Genomic DNA, 16,985 nt, shown 5'->3' on the forward strand with positions numbered 1-16,985 from the left:
AGGAAACGGCCCGCAGAGTACTAAAGGGACAAAGAGCCCCTGCTTCACATGCCATCCTGTAAGACAGGTTGGAAACCTCAGCGTCCTCAAAAGACTGTGCTGACTGTCCTCCGTCTGTCAGAGTAAGTCCTTTCACTTTGGAGACAGCCTCCCTCCCTCCTGCTGTCCGACTGGATGTTGTTTGGCACGTGCATGAATGTGTGAAACTTTGAGATATCACACTTTGTTCAGACCGAGTTTTGCCTAATGGGTTCTCTCTTCGGAAACTTAAAAACCTGGCAGGGTTTATATTTGCATGTTCTGTCTCTTTTATATTCATTGAAAATGTATTTTATATCAAGTGTTTTTTCTTTTTCCCTATTTATGTGTCGAAGCGCGTTGGGGTTTGCTGTATCAGAACACGAACTACAGTCCTGCTAGTAACAAACTTTTATCATGCATGCTAACTCTGGTGATGACAGTAGACAGCTGTGCTAAGGACCCTTCAACACCTACCGATTTTGTAGTCGATCTTTCTTCACTCTGGTCAGGGCTTAATATCTCTTTATCGGTGACTAATTCAGATGAACAACAGACAGCACAAGAGCCCTGATTTTGCCTGAAAAAGCAATAAAAGTATGTAGGATTTGAGAATTCCTATTTTAAAGGGCAAGCAGTATTTAATTATTGTTTGATCCTATTGTTTCTTTGCAACTACACGTTTTAAGCTTTGCATGACACAGCATATGATGTAAAAATGTCCAATCACCACCTTTCTGGGACCACAAGTTTTAACTGTTAAGAGTAGATTCTTCTGTAACATATGGGTGTGTCTACAGAAGTGTTGCCTATGACATGCAATATGTAGAAGTATTTATTTAGAAGTATTTTTTACTCATGGATTTTGTATTTAATATAAAATTTAATACAAAATCCATGAGTATAGTAAAACGCTATACAAATACAGGCCATTTACCATTTTAAATACACCATAATTGTACACGTGCTGGTTGGAGTATAGTTTGTGCACGCACAGCTGTTCAGAAATTCACTCAGACTCTGACTGACTGATTTAAAACCATTACAGTGCGCTTTTTCACTCCCTTGGTTTAATAAAGTACAAGACTGAATACTGAAAAGCCAAATTAAAGTGTCTCTGTACTCATGCTGAACCTATGTTCATTTCACGGGGAGATTGACCAGATGTTTCCGTATCGCGAAACATATGCTTCACAGTCTGATAATTTATAGGCTGTGTACTCCAGAGGAGGTTTTTCAAGTCTGAAGTTTGTTTGGTTACCATGACGTCAACACAGGAATACCCCCCCCCCTGCTCCCAAATCCCCTCCCAAATCTCCTCCCAAATCTCCTCCCTTGCTATTCAGAACAGGATGATGTGAAGGTGTCCTAACGTTCCCTCTCCTCCATCCCTCCCTTTACTCCCTCAGGGCTCATTGTCCCAACATTGAGACATTCATGGTTTGCCATGAAATAATGATGCACATGGAGTCAACTTTCTTTGTGAATACAGGTTCAGAGAGTTTACCTTGGCCTCCAGGCATAGATCAGCAAATAAATAAGACGGGCAGCCCCCTCCCTGGAGGAGCCCACATTTGCTCTCCATTAGGCTGTCAGACAATGGAGAGAGAAATTCTTGCCACCTAACCTATGTTCTTTCCCAGATTTTCCCCAAATTTCCCTTTTTTTGGCAGTCGTGTCCATACGTTTGCTTAATATACTGTGAAATTGTGGTAATTTCTTTTACTATACTTGCGGTTGCAAAGTTTCTAGTGTCAGTTCTCTTGAAGCCTGATATGAGAGCCAAACCAAGCTCAGCATTTTATACAGATACCGCTTACTCTCAAATAAACTGAACTACCACATGCCACAAAAGACTGTCTTCCTCAGCCTGTCTTCAGATAACTCTCCAGGTTAAATCCTTGGAATTGAGAAAAGCCACTTATAAAAATGCCAAAAACACACTTTATTGCAGTGTTATACAGCCGATGGTCACAGTTCTTTGTCTCTTTGTATCTCTCTTTAGGGTATTAGTCTTTTCCCTCATCATTCTGCATCATGCTGCTCCTGGCTGTTTTCTGCTGTCTCCTTCACACCTTGCTGGTGCCATCCAGCGCCCAGTCAGACTCTAACCAGCCTGTGATCCAGCTACGTCTAGCCGGGGAGAAGAAGAAACACTACGAGGGTCGGGTCGAAGTCTTTTACAATGGAGAGTGGGGGACGGTGTGCGATGATGACTTCTCCATCTATGCTGCCCAAGTGGTATGCAGAGAGCTGGGCTTCACGGGTGCCGAGTCCTGGTTGCCCTCAGCCAAGTACGGAAAAGGGGAAGGTAAGAAAAAAACGCACTAAGTTAATGAGATGTGTGTGTTAGTCACCAGGACAACCATCTACAACTTCATCTAATCAAAACCCTCCAAAGTTCGACTTCAGATTGGTGCAGAAAGTGAGGTGCAAGTTATAGTGAAATAATCTGAGCATCCCTGAGCTACTCAACCACATCTACTCAGAAATAACCTATCACTACATGCAGTTTCATAATTTCCATGAAAGACAGGTTTCCCCTTGTCTAAATGCTTATACCCTGAGGTACTGGTTTTCCCATCAGAGGAGAACTGAGACACACCAATCAGTTCAGAGCACTGGAAGAAGGAAAGACTGGAAAGATTTGGAGCGTTAACCAGACGCATACACAGACGTAATCTCATCTCCTCTTTTATAGCCTTTGTATCTTATGATTTCCACCATAGCAGTAAAAATACTAACAAGATTCCCAGCTCTGTAAATGTGTTAGCTGCTGGAGGTGAATGTATGTATAGCGCTAAATGAACTCTTATTAAAGAACTCTTATTAAAGAGTTCATTTAGAGCTGCCAAAGCATGTCTTCACTCAGTGAGCCACTTCAACAGTTAGGTTAACTTTTCACAGCATTGCTGTCATTATGGAAATTTCAATTCAAGTGTTTTGCAGTTTTATGCATATACTATTATATACCTATAGTGTTTTATAGGAAGCATTTAACAAATAGCTTGTACTATATAGCTGTGTGTGCATCCTGTGTGAAGCAGTTGTTTGGGCTCCATTTTAGCAGTGGTTCGCTATATAAAGATGATGTCCTCTGGGACTTGGCTTTGGGAAGGGTGTGCCCCTCAAATGTTTTACAAACTCAGTGAAATGGCAGTTATGAATAGGAAAGCTGCAAATTATATTTTGCACTGATATAAAAAGTTGCACAATCTGAAATAAAATGATCTTTGTGTTGGTCAAAAAGAGAAGGGGGTCCCTGTTTTCCTGAGTGGATGTCAAATTTGCAGTGGAATCACTTTAAAAAGACGTGTTCTCACATGTGTTTATATGGAAACTACCTTTATCTGGGTTTTTTTGTTTTGGTGGAGACAGATGGCTATAAAAGTGATCAAGAGGATTTCAAGTTTCCCATCGTGATGACTAATGTGCTGTTGAAAGCAACCAAATGTTTCCAATTGAAGACATAACAGCAGAACAGTTATAAGGACATCCTACTTGGATGAGCGTTTTTCCTGCAAGGAGGCAAATCATATCCCCAGCTGCTGTTGCACAAATGCTGTTTGCAATCCCAGTGTGCCCCCCTCCTCCTCCCCGCCCCCCCAAAAAGGGGGAAAAAGACAGTGTGCAAATGTTACAAAGGTTTTGGCTATGATTTAAATTTTCTACAAAATCCATTTAATCCATGTTATGCAAATCCCTTTAGGTTTGTTTTGAGCTCTTTGGCTATGATATTGACATAAAGTGCTAATGAAGGCTTAATTTATACATTTATAGCCCCATGTAGACTGTCCTCTCTGTTTTTTTCAGTGCTTGTTAAATCCCCATAAGGCCTGCAAATGATGTTCCTACCAATGCAGTCTAGGCTTAGAACAGCTGGCAATGCTGAGTATTTGCTTAGATAAAGGTTTGCTGAGACTGAGCGGGTTCTCCCTCTGCTGTATTCCAGAACCAGAGTGCTTGGCTCTTATTATAACGACGATCCAGGGGTAATCACTTCTATGCCAGGAGGAAGCTACGTGACCATTATATCCAGTCACTTTCTTGGTATGATCAGGATGTTCCCTTGCAACATGTTGAGACTGCCAGAATAATGAGTTGGTGGTTTCCCTCACGGCTGATTCAGAACAGCCAGCTGGACAACAGATGATTCCCTTCAGCCATGACAACATTTATTAGGCAGGTTTTTGGCTGAAAAAATGCACCAGGTTATGTCAGAGACCAAACACATCTCCACGTGAGCAGGTTTACTGTGTCTACGGCTAGACTTCAGTGGACATGCTAGAACAGAAGCCAATAGGGCATGATTTACAACGCCTGTCAGGGTATAACATTTAAGACATTCTTTCATTTGCATTTTTTTTAAATGAGGTTGACCCATGTGAGGGAAAGCTAGTGAAAACTCAGGGTTAGGAGAAATTGTGGCTCAGGATGAAGCAGACATAATAGTTGCAAACAGTCAGAGTATAACAACATATTCTAAAACAAATAATGATTATGTTATGATTGATTGTTTGTATATTAATTGGTTGGAAAAACAGTTAATGATTAGGTGAACAAAATATGAAAGCCAAGACGAATGGCAGATAATCTTTTGTACTTGCTGCAGTATACACATATAGTATGTATGTTAAAGGGAAAATATAGTGTTATTGTTTAATATTTTTTATAAATGTACTTAAAAAAATGATCTTGACTGTGCACCATTGTCTGCTCAACTGCGATAGTCTTATATGTGCTGCAGACACGGCTGACAGTATTGTTGACAATTTAGTTGGAACTGCTCTTTTGGACTAATTATGTGATGACACCATTTCTAAATACCGCCAAGCATCTTTCTCTGTGTTCTGATCTGTTAAAGATTTTCACATCAGCCTGTCACGAGATAATGTTGGCCTGTGATAAGCTGAATACTTGTTTTTTATAAAAAATAAATAAAATTCCTTCAAAAGCACCGTCATCCCTACCATCCAAGAAAAGCCATCGTGGGCAAAGTGAATCAACATCTGAACACACATCCATTAGTGTGTTTCTGTTTCTGTTTGTTCCAGGTCGTATCTGGCTAGACAACGTGCACTGCACAGGTAGCGAAAAGAGTCTGGCTCATTGTGAGTCCAATGGCTTCGGAGTATCCGACTGCAAACATTCAGAAGATGTCAGCGTGGTGTGCAGTTCGAAGCGCATTCCAGGATTCAAGTTCATTCGGAACCAGGCCAACAGCCAGGAGGTAGGACCAACATATTGACAATCAAAATACATGCATATGGTACAATTGCAGTACAATTAATATGTGCATATTTGCATAAAATCTTTCACAAATGTTAAAAAAGGCTAGTGTAACTTGATTGCAGTATCACTAACACTTTGGTAGAATGCACACATGGTTAAAGCACAGACATGAAACCTGAAATGATGTTCTGCATCAGTTCAGGTTACATCAGGTTAGGCTTGGGATGAAAGAAAACCTTATCATAATTTATTGCTTCAAATGGCTCCAAGTTTCTTTTTTTAAAGCAGCTGAACTGTTGAAAGAAGGTGTAACATAATATTAAAAAGGTTTAAGAAGCTAAAGAATATACGACGCTTACTTATTGGTGTAGCATTGTTTTTTTAAATGATTAGTAACAACTAATTACAATCTAAGAACAAATATATACGTTTTTCATTTGAATTTTAAAATAGTAACAGGTAAATCCCCATGTTTCAAACACTGTGTTATACTGTGATTATGCTAAGCAAACACCAACTTCCAAATGCCTCATTTGAAGAGTTTGGATTAAAAGGATACACTGAGGTAAGCCCTTCTGTGCAAGAAGTCACGTCTGCTATGGCATCATGCAACTGAAATGATCCATGAGTAAGCTAAAATATTTAGCTGTCTGTTCCATGTTATACTAATGACTTTGTCAGGACACTATTAGTCTATTACTGCCCACACCAGACCCCCACTCTGCACACTGAGATTGCAAAGATGACTCAGACGCCAAGAAGTCCTTCCAGCCTGGCTGCTGAAAATGCCTCAGTACTGGATGGAAAGTCAGTGTGGGCTTGTGCATGTGACAGGAGAAAGGGAGGGAGATTATTAGAGGAAAGCATTCCTTCGGCTTGTCTGAAAGCAACTTCCTTTTAATAATGAGGTTTCCCTATTTAAGACCACACTGATAGAGATGAGTTTTATTTGGCAGTCTTTAATTAGTGCTTTACGTTCTTTGCAATTGGACGGAGTACAGTTTCTTTGTTTGCTCACACTACGTGTGGGGTGGTAGACTTGGCTGCGTTACAGGACTCTATACAGCAGCCAGAACAGGGACTGGATTTTTCACTGGATTTAGTTGCGATAACACGCCCGAGGATAGCATCTTAAGTCCTTCTTTGTTTTGTTAATGTCTAGTCCAGTCATGTAAGAGGGCTGAAAGTAGAAGAAGAAAGGGGAAACTGAAATGTTTAATTATGGACTGTTGAACCTTACAACAGTAACAATACTCTTATTTATATAAGTTTTATATATAAGCACAACATCTTGTTTATTGTGTGTCTTGTGTATTTAGGGCCTCTGGGGTGTTGCTTTAGTTCAGTCCCCCACCCTCTAAGTGTTTCCTTGGTTTGGCTGAAGCCTTTTAAGTCACAGGAGAGAGGAATGGGAAAAAGGTGTAGCTACACCTCTGAACTATACTTGAACTGACACCAGCAAAGAGCAGCACTGTTCCTGAAATCTGTTTATTCACAGCATGAATTGACATTCTGTGTTCAGTGTGGAAATTCTAAGTAAGGGCCAATGAAGCACGGTGTTCTTTATAACTATGTGGATGCTATGAAGAATATTTCCTTCAAAATGACGAACACTCCTCTGAAATGTGAAGAGTTTCCTAGGACATTACATCTCCTTTTATAAACACTGTTTTGGTGCCGTGCCTGCTGATTTTTAAATAATTTAAGTGAGCGTGAATCACTAGCATCACTACATCACTAGCACTGCAAGCAATGTCTTGATTTATAAAATTAAATAGTGCATCTCTACAGTGCACACATTTGCCACAGACATTAATAATATTGTCTTTGTGAGGAAAAAATCCTGAGATTGCGTTACACTTTATCAAAAATGTCTGTCTCTCTATCAAGTCCTGCTTTGACTACAAATAATAGTATGTGTCCTGCTGCTGGCATGGGTTGCCCAGTTAGTATTTTTGCAGTTTCAGTCAAAAACATAAAATCCTAAAAGTAGCATTTACAAAATATCAAGTAACTTTGCTGAAAAACAGGTTGACAGTCCAAACTCAGTTAACCTCAAATATTCCCAAGCTCTGATTTGTGGAAGCCGGGACCACTTTGCTGCAGTCTGCCAGTGCAACCATTCTTAGCTGGTTATGTAATGCTCCTGAAACAATAACACAACAAACATTCCACTGTGACTGAATCATTATAATATTAATTATTTTAGCATGCAGCATATAATGCACACACACACACACACAATAACTGTTTTATTGTGCATGATGGATACTTTTGCTTTTGTCTGTCTAACCCAACACAGCCAGTTTACTACTAGCATGTGTTTGTTTCACACACGGATGGAACATCCTGCAGAAGAGATCTTTCTAACAGTACAGTGGTTACAGTCAGAAGACTTTGTTTAATCTGTAGTTAGTAGTGATAATTACACAAGCTTTGCCAGGTTCAGGTTTTTATGTGGGAATGGGACAGTACAGATCGTGATGTCTCATACGAAGATAATTATAGGTTCATGACATTGGCATAACTTTGTGCTGAACATTGGGGGGGTCAAGATGTCTGTCTAAATAAATAAATCTGGGTAAATTCCCAGATGATTAAACATGCAACTATTTTGCTGGTAATAACTGAAATGAGTAAAGAAAATCAACAGCCTGTTTATGCAAGATAATTTATAATTTTATTGGAGGGGTTATATTGGTTGGGTTTAATTATTGGGGGAGTCATAACCCCCCCTAACCCCCCTGGAAATTATGCCCCTGGTTCATGGTAAGGATTCATAGGAGTCATTGCAGGATGTTCTTTACTTTGTGTTTTCCAAGAAGTTGGCACTACTGTGTACTTGGTACATAATCATGCAGACTTTCACTACCGAAAAGGAAAATCCAATGAAAATGTACGTAAGATGGATTTGGTGTTATATGTATCTCTTTCTAAGTAGTTTTCACATAAAGAAATCGCACACCACTGCTTGCAGAACATGATTATAAACAGATTCTACTCTATGGTCCAGCGGGCAGAGATTAACTTCTAACTTCCTGAAAAGAAGGAGTAGCTGTAGGAGCAGCTGTAGTTGACCAATAGACTATTCATCATGTTTACTTCAAACAAACACTTTCATCAAGAATCAAAACCCAGCCTTTCTAATCACAGAATGCGGCACTTAAAAACCTTCCGATCTTTTATACAAGTAACAAGGGTAGAGGTTGCACTTTACTCCATCAGATGAGATGGGGCTGGCTCATGAGAATTTCAGTTATTCACACAGTCTGCTGTAGGACAAAAAGAAGGAAACCCGAGCCAAAGTAGGATAAGCCTATTCGGGATGATGTATAGCAGAGGCTTTTGAGGAGATGAGTGATCAACGGGAGAAAAGGTCGATGCCTGTCAGAAGGCTGAAGTCAGTCTCTCTCTTGCAGATAGAACTGTGCAAGACATTTAACACATGTTCAGCAGCTGGAGCCTCATTTCAGTTCTGGGTTGCACAGGTCCCAAGTTCTGATTTTTATTATTTATTCTTGAACTTCACGTGCACATTTCGCTGACTCATGTGAGCCTCTCGTTTGAATGTAACACAATCTAAGTGTCTGTTTTGTAAAGTTTACACAAATGAGATCGTTCTGAAACAAGCTGTGAAACAGTCGTGAAAGCGTGTTTATTCTAAGATAAACTTGCCAGCTGTAGATTCGTTAAGTGAAAACACAGAGTGAATCGGCTCTTCTGATTTGACTCTGTCAAAGATAGCAAGTAAATATGTTTTCTACTGAATGTTTTTTTATTATATTAAAGCACTTTGACTGGAGTTTATTAGTATAGTTCCACAGTCAATCAGATGCTTGTGTTTCATTTCCTATATTTTATATTCAGCACAGACACCTGTAAACATGTGTGTTGGTTCTGAGATAGGGGGGGGGTTGTTCTTTTTTCCTATCGCAGTGGGAGAAGTGTACTCTAATAGGTATTCCAGATGCAGTGACCACTGAAACTCACTCTCTTTCTTTCCCCACACACACACACACTCGCTATAGTCAGTCAGACAGAAGGGGGGCCAATGAGGCAGAAAGTTAGGTGGGGCAGATGTAAAAGTCGTTTCAAAGAGCCGTACTGTTCCTTTGCTTTTTCAACTAAACTTTGGCTGATTAGCATTCATACTTGCTGTGTACCGTTGGGCGGGGCAGGCGGGGGATGAGTTGGGCACGTGTAGATGAACGTGCAGCAGGATCTGGAAAGCTGATTGAAGTGAAAGAAGTGCACAGTAGTGGAAGCATTAGTCACCGGCTAGACCACAGGCTCATGTCCACACATTTACATTCTGAGAGGGGACCCAGTCAGAAAAACAGTCTGCTCCCCAGCTGGAAATAGTTCAGTAATGGACAGAGCTCACTTCACAGACTAGCACCGAATAGATCTGAAGGAAGGATGTTCACTTTTTTCAGTTGTTACTTACAAGCCAAAAAACCCCTATATGAATTATTATTTTTGGATTTTAAAAAAAGCTGTAGAATGAGTAAATCATTACAGGAAGTTGGGAAATGAGATGAGGTAACCTTGTAGAAATGCTCGTATTAACCTCAATGTAATCGGTAGGAGGAAAAGCTTTCACCCAGTACCTATTTGGACTGGTCTGTTTGTCACGTCACACTGATTCAGATAAAATCAAAATATAAATCCTACTGAGCACTTCAGGAATATGTTGACACTTTAGGAAATATACTTATTTCTTTTCTTCGTTGTTGTTGTTTCCTGTTTTTCTTTGACTTTCTGGAAAGAATTACATAAAATTTACTCAAAAGTGAAAAGTTTGAGACAGCTAGTAGAAATAAACAAAATCATCTACAGTTCCAACACAGGTGCTGAAATTTATTTATTTATTTCTGGCTCTCTTTGAAAAAGTGCTCAAATGTGGCCAGTGTATCGAGTTGGGCCTAGGCCAAACAGGATTATGCTAAGTTAGGGGGACGCCCAGGCTGATCCCAGCTGTGCATATCTGTCCTTTTCTCTTCAGCTCACACTTTCAGAAGGCCAGTTTCCTGCCTCCGAGCCAAATGCAACAATGGTCAGATGTGTCTTAATAACATCATATCTGAGTGATTTTTCTTACTATTTATTTATTTGGCTATTTATTTATTGAACTTGGTCTTTTTTGTTTTTGTTGTGGCACGTTCTTTTATTTTCTTTGTTTATTATGAATTAAAAAAACAATCTAAAATCCTATGATTACATTTTAATTGGAGAGAGACAGCTGCGTGATCATAGTCATGTCTCCTCACCTTCCCCTGCTAGACACGGAAAACACTCTGTCATGCTATGGCCAGCAGGAATCTTCTCATGAAAGAGTGGTTTTTACCCACTCTAACCACTGCGGTCAGAGGGAGGACCAGGGTCACTGCTGAAGCAGTGTTAGTGGAGGCTCCTCCTTCCCTGCAAGACCCTGAAGCCTTGAACATTCCCTGAGGCTGACGCCATCTCAGGAAACCACCCTGTGGGCAAACATTTGATATTCTGGGAGACATGCCTGAATGTTGGGGTTTTTCAATGTTGAAGAAACTGGCTGTTATAAAATTACTGAGTTCAGCATACCACAGAGCAGCTCAGAGTTTTGGCTCTTTTTGGCACCCTCGGTGCAACTTCGCACTCAGTCAGGAACAAACGGCAGCACTTGGCTCATGGAGAGAAATGAAGGAAGGCAGAGTTATTAGGTAGCTGCTAAAGCCCTTAGGTCAAAGGGTACCATTCTTTGCTGTATCGGCACACATGATGCTAATTGTGAGCACCGGTGGCCTTCGCTCTGACCGGCATTTACAGCCCTCAGTAGATAGCTTTGGGCTATTCTGCACATTCTCCAACCTCACTTTTTGCTCGCCCTATCTTCTGTCTTTAGCCTTAACTTGCTTAAAATTGAATTTTACAAAATGTCATGGATTGCATGGATTTTAAACTTTTTGTTTCACTGCTTCCCATTTTCTGATACTTCTGCAGTCATACTTGCTTTGTATCGCACGCAAGTATGTTCATATCTTATGAAATATGAGATGTGAGGTCTTTTAAAAATACATGTGACCTACATTCCTTCCAGATTTGGCCAAAGGGAAAAGACTTGTATGTATCCCTTTGTGCTCTGCCTGTTTCATCTTTGCTCCTGACAGAGAATAGTGACATTGATAAAAGACCCAGCAGCTTGTCACGTATGAACTATTCCCTTTCAGCGCTTTTTCTGAGGAAATCCAAACACTGTTTGCCAGTTTTGACAAAACTATGAATTGAAGTGTGTGCCTCACACAAGTCATTCTGTTGACAGACAGTGATCTCAGAGCCTTGTGATGTTTTGAATAACTGCTAATACCTGATGCATTTCTCCTGTCAAGGGGGGACTTGACTCCACTTCTAGACCCATAAGCAGACAGAGTTAAAGCCATCTGTTGGTCTGAGTTTAACTTAGACCTTAACATTATGGTGCATTTGCAGAGACACTAGTTTTTCTCCTCATTGTCTGTGTGTCAGTGAAACAGAATTCACTCTTGATGGTGGGGTGGTGAAGAGGCTTATGCAAAAATATCATTACGCAAGTTGATGGGAACTTTATATAATAAATAGAAAATATAAGCTAAGCTTGCCAATATGTGCGAATCCAAGTCTGGGCAATTAATGTTCCCAAGGGGCCACAATTAGAGCCTAATTGTTACATCTACTCTTTCTTGTTTTGTTTTGTATTTGTTTTTTGTGGCCTATTGGGAAAAGTAATTGCCCACCCCTATCCATCTACAATAGACCACAGCCATCTGTTGCAAATTTATTAGAAATTCTGGAAAACTTGCAATATTCAATTGAATAAAAAGTCATACTGTAGTCAGAGGTCATTTTTTTCCATTGGACTAAAAGTATAATACTCTGTGTTTTTACATGTGTTATATACAGGAGAGCATGAAACATTATCTCTGTTCTGTTTGTCAGGGCTTGACGGTACAGGTGGAAGAGGTGAGAATCAGGGCCACATATTCTCACAGAAAAAGGATTCCCATTACTGAGGGATTTCTGGAGGTAAAAGACGGAGGCAAGTGGAGGCAGATCTGCAATGAGGATTGGAACCAGATGAATAGCAGGGTCATCTGTGGCATGCAGGGCTTCCCTGGGGAGAAACGCTTCAATACCAGACCCTACAAGTGAGTAATGTTGCTGGGGTCAGCATTAGGGTTTAAACAATTTCAACTAGATGTAATGAAAAAACTAGACTTGAGTTAAACATTTAACATTTAGTCTGGCTAAATACAGCGCAGGTTATTGCGGCGCTACATATGAATCCTTTCAATTTCACACTGGTGTAAAACATCAAACCAGACATTCTTATAGGCTGAACAATCCATTTATAAACTATATCATATTATTTTCTGGCAGGAAACATAAAACTTTATTACTGCCTAGTTTACTTAAGAATGTTTAGCCTGATGTTATGAAACGTTACATAATAACCAGGTTTGTTTACTGTGGCCGTCACTCACGCCTTCATCCATTTTCTATCAGAGTAAACACACTCGGGCCTGTAGATTCCTGACAAGAAGCCAAACACCACCAGAGGAAGCTTTGGCATATGCAGGATGAGTGCAGTACATTATGAAACAGTGGCTCTTCTGGCTCTATCTTTTCCGCCTCAGTGGTTTTATCACAAAGCTTTTCAAGTGTCACAGGCAACATGCAGTCTGACACAACGGAATACAGATGTTTTGTAGCTGCTGCACATGAGAAAGCAATCACAAGAGCAAATCTCTCTCCCAGTCTGTGTGCTGGCATCTAAAGCCAAAAAATCTGTGAAATCGAGACCTGAAAGACACAAGAATATATTTACAAGTACTGCCGAGCCGGTCTGCAACTGGATTTTCTCATTGATGTTTCTGGGTAAGGATATCAATGATCTGGTAAGATCAAAGCAAAGAAGGTGGCGTTCATTCAAAGAAAATCATGATCATTTAATTTGATAGTAATGCATTTCAACCAAAGGAAATATATGGAAAATGAAACCAGCGTTTAACTTTGTTTATTACTTGAGATGATAAAGCTGATGTGGTTGTAAAACATGTGATTCTGCTGTGGTTTCACATGATTCACTCTCTCAATCTAAATTTGGCATCACTTTAAAAGGCTGTGTATTGCCCTCATGTTCATACCAACTTGAATTTAAATTTAAACTTCTAAACAAGGTTTAAGGACTAAAAGGTTGTAAATAAAGCTCCTGCTGGTTTCACTACATGGTATGCTGCTTCAGGGTCCACTCTTGTTGGCTTCTTCAGTGACCCCTAGTTGATTACCTCCATTCAAGTTTGGGGTCATAGGAATGTTAAGGTATTTTCACAATACTCCCAATGTGCTTCACAGCAAAAAGGAGAAGACTGCTGAATTCCTCTCACTAAAAAATAAAAATGTCCATTCCCCAAAACAGCTGCTTATGATTTTAGTAATGTGTAAGAAAGAATGGTGAAATCTTTTATTTGTCTTTTAATATGAAAGACAAATAAAAGGACTTGGCAAACAGAGGTTTGAACTGAAAAACAAAAGCAGAACAACACCGGAACGTGGAACAAACAAGCAGGCTAACTACACACATCACTTCTTTCATAGTTCTCCCAATCCAACTTTAAGCTTTTAAGCAGTATGACAGAACACAGCAATAGTAGTGAATATAAATATAAATATTGACTATAATTATCCCATAGTCTGGGGTCTACTAAAGGCAGGGAGTGGACCTGTAATGAAGGACTTGGCAAACAGAGGTTTGAACTGAAAAACAAAAGCAGAACAACACCGGAACGTGGAACAAACAAGCAGGCTAACTACAAACTGAACAGAAGCTAAACTAACAAACAGACAAAAGTAACACCCACAATAAGGGAGAACACGACAACGAGCAGAGGGCGATGCAGACAGCAAATACACGGGAGGGTGATTACAGGAGTGGAGACAAATGGGAACACAGCTCAACAAAAGCAAAACTAACGAGACAGGAGAAGCTGAACCAAACATCAAACACACGAGACAAGAGATTATCAAAGCAAAGCAGCAAGTAACACTCGCACACAGACTCAGACTAAGACACGTGAACTTGACACTGGAACGGATATTAAGGAGATATGACGGACTGGGAAGACCAAGGATGAAACACAGAGAAAAACATGGGAACATGACTGGAAATTGGAGGTAAACAAATACTGGGGAAAAGAGGACAGGGCACAGAGATGAGACAGTGACGACTGGACATGTAGGAGAACAAACAACAAACCGTAAATTAAGAACTATAAACAACAAAGTCAGATGCACTAAAAGAATACAACAATCAAAGAGTCCAGAGCAACCTCAAAAGCTGAGTCCAAGACCCAGGACCATAACAATAATGACGTTCCTTACCCTGGAAAGTTACAAATCTGTTACTTTTGGCATCAACTAATACCAGTGGTTGGAAAAATGTTGGCATGTGTCATTCTTCAACCAAAGAGAGGAATAAATATGAAGTGTTTTCTAAGATGGTTCGTAAATCATGCAAAATTACCCAAAATTTGACATTATATGTTGTAATAGTTTGTTTTACTTTATGATTCTTTCTCAGATTGCTGGCCAGCCGTCGAAAGAAGAACTACTGGGGCTTCTCTATCAACTGCACAGGCAACGAGGCTGACCTTTCTGATTGTAAACTGGGCCGAGAGATAGAGAAGAAAGGCAACAGCACCTGTGGAAAGGGCATGCCTGTAGTGGTCAGCTGTGTGCCTGGACGGGTCTTTGCTCCTAGCGTCAGTATCGGGTTCAGAAAAGCCTACAGGGTGGAGGTTAGTCAGATTAAACACACTATACAAAGTCTTAGTTTCAAAAGTCAACATTCATTCTTGATGTGTGTATGGTGCATATTACATTACTTGCTTTTTTAACAAGGTACAAAAATTGGCCTTGGTTGGATTGTAAAAGGAAAGACATCTTTATACTGATCTACGTTCATGACACTGTCTATTATAAACTCTACGAAGAGAAAAGATTTGTCTGTGGGACATCATGTGGCATAAAAAAGGGTAGTGTTTAGTTGGTTTTCTTAGACTAAGTAGTAGTACATGGAGTATTTCTTATATACACGTCACCACATAACTACCATACATAATTAAATAACTACACCATAACTACACCTCGTTATGGACATGAATGTCTTGGCTATTAATGTTAGCTTGTTTTGTCCAATCCAAAACGAGTTTTGATGTGTGTTTGGGCTCATTGTCCTGTTGGAGCGCCCACTTTTTTAGCCATCTAGCTGTTGTTGGAGGTAGTCTAATACATTCCCAGAGAGATGAGGCTACCACCACCATGCTTTGTAGATGGTACAGTGTTCTTAGGTTTGAAAGCCTAACCTTTAATCACATCAGCTTCATATTTTTTGAAGGTTAATCGCTTCTGGAAGACTTCTTTGCAGGACAAAAATCATAAACTTTACTTAGGTTTTGTTTATGTTGTCACATGTCTCTGTCTGTAGTTGAAATTTGTCATAATGCAAATGTTTGTATTTCTTCTAGATTAGCCACAGTTACTCACTTATCTTAAAAGAGAGACATGAAAGCTCAATTTAGAGTCTGTTTGCTTTACAAATAGAGCATACTGCTGCATGTTTACACTGCATTATAAGACGCACAAACATTTCTTGTTTGTCTACATAGTTCAGTATTCACATAGAAGTCCAGTAATGGATTACAACATTTACTGGGTATTAATAGCCAATCAACCATCGTGTTGCTTCACTGGATGCTGAGATCATTAAGAAGGTCTAGTTTTGTAAACTTTTCAGGCTCACTCTTAGTGTTTTCAAGCTAAAAAAAATAAATAAATGAATTCATCCAATCATCCATTAAACTGTTCTAGTTTTCTTCCAAAATGTAATAACAATTATAATCCTTAAGGTCATTCTCTGTAAGATATCCACTAATTTTAGCTTTTTTATTGTACTGTTTCCATAGCAACCCCTAGTACGTCTAAGGGGTGGTGCCATGATAGGTGAGGGGCGAGTGGAAGTCCTGAAGAATGGAGAGTGGGGAACAGTGTGTGACGACAACTGGAACATTCGCACTGCCACCGTGGTGTGTCGAGAGCTGGGGTTCGGCAGCGCCAAAGAGGCCCTGACTGGCGCCCGAATGGGACAAGGTACTCACAGATTTGTCACTAGCATATTATTGATGCATATAGTGGTACACAACTATAGTTGTAGGTATAGAATTATTTTCTTTTTAAATTGTTTTACTCAGCAAGAGCCCAAATACAGCCTGACCAGACCTCATTCCCAGCTGTGAAAATGAAAGGTGTGGGACTCGGGACTGGAGACCTTCCACCTTAAATCTGATCAGTCTGTTTTTTTTCTCACCTCAGTCAGTCTAGACCTTAAGTCAGCACATCAAGGCATTAGGGAATGTATCGAGCAGCACATTCATGTTTATACATTGACCCAAGACCTGATTCTGTGAAATGAAATATACCACAGCCTTATGAGAATCACATGTTCACTGGAACAGTTGCCTTTTTCTCTGCCTGATTCTCATAGCAAAACAGAAACGTGCACAAAATGTTCCAGTACAGAGAACAGCTTTTATGGGTTACAGAAAAGGAATTCTTTGTTAGAGAAAATACGAGGTTATGTGAGGGATCGTTTTTTTTCTTTCGTTTTTTTATGAGCTGACCACTGGATCCAAAGATGGCACCACACACTCTTGAAATACCTTGTT

The 16,985-nt window shown here is 39.9% G+C and overlaps 1 protein-coding gene across 1 annotated transcript in view; it reads left to right on the forward strand.

Annotated features, from left to right (window-relative positions):
- Nucleotides 1–16,985, forward strand: part of loxl2a (lysyl oxidase-like 2a) — a 25,257-nt gene continuing 8,272 nt past the window's right edge. The window contains exons 1-6 of the mRNA XM_026168488.1: nucleotides 1–122; nucleotides 2,024–2,329; nucleotides 5,073–5,248; nucleotides 12,202–12,410; nucleotides 14,843–15,059; nucleotides 16,227–16,410. Coding sequence (XP_026024273.1) covers nucleotides 2,056–2,329; nucleotides 5,073–5,248; nucleotides 12,202–12,410; nucleotides 14,843–15,059; nucleotides 16,227–16,410 — 1,060 coding nt within the window. The 5' untranslated portion in view covers nucleotides 1–122; nucleotides 2,024–2,055. The remainder of the gene's footprint in view (nucleotides 123–2,023; nucleotides 2,330–5,072; nucleotides 5,249–12,201; nucleotides 12,411–14,842; nucleotides 15,060–16,226; nucleotides 16,411–16,985) is intronic.

The sequence above is a fragment of the Astatotilapia calliptera genome, chromosome 5 (genome assembly GCF_900246225.1).
Source record: "Astatotilapia calliptera chromosome 5, fAstCal1.2, whole genome shotgun sequence".
NCBI classification, from domain to species: Eukaryota; Metazoa; Chordata; class Actinopteri; order Cichliformes; family Cichlidae; genus Astatotilapia; species Astatotilapia calliptera.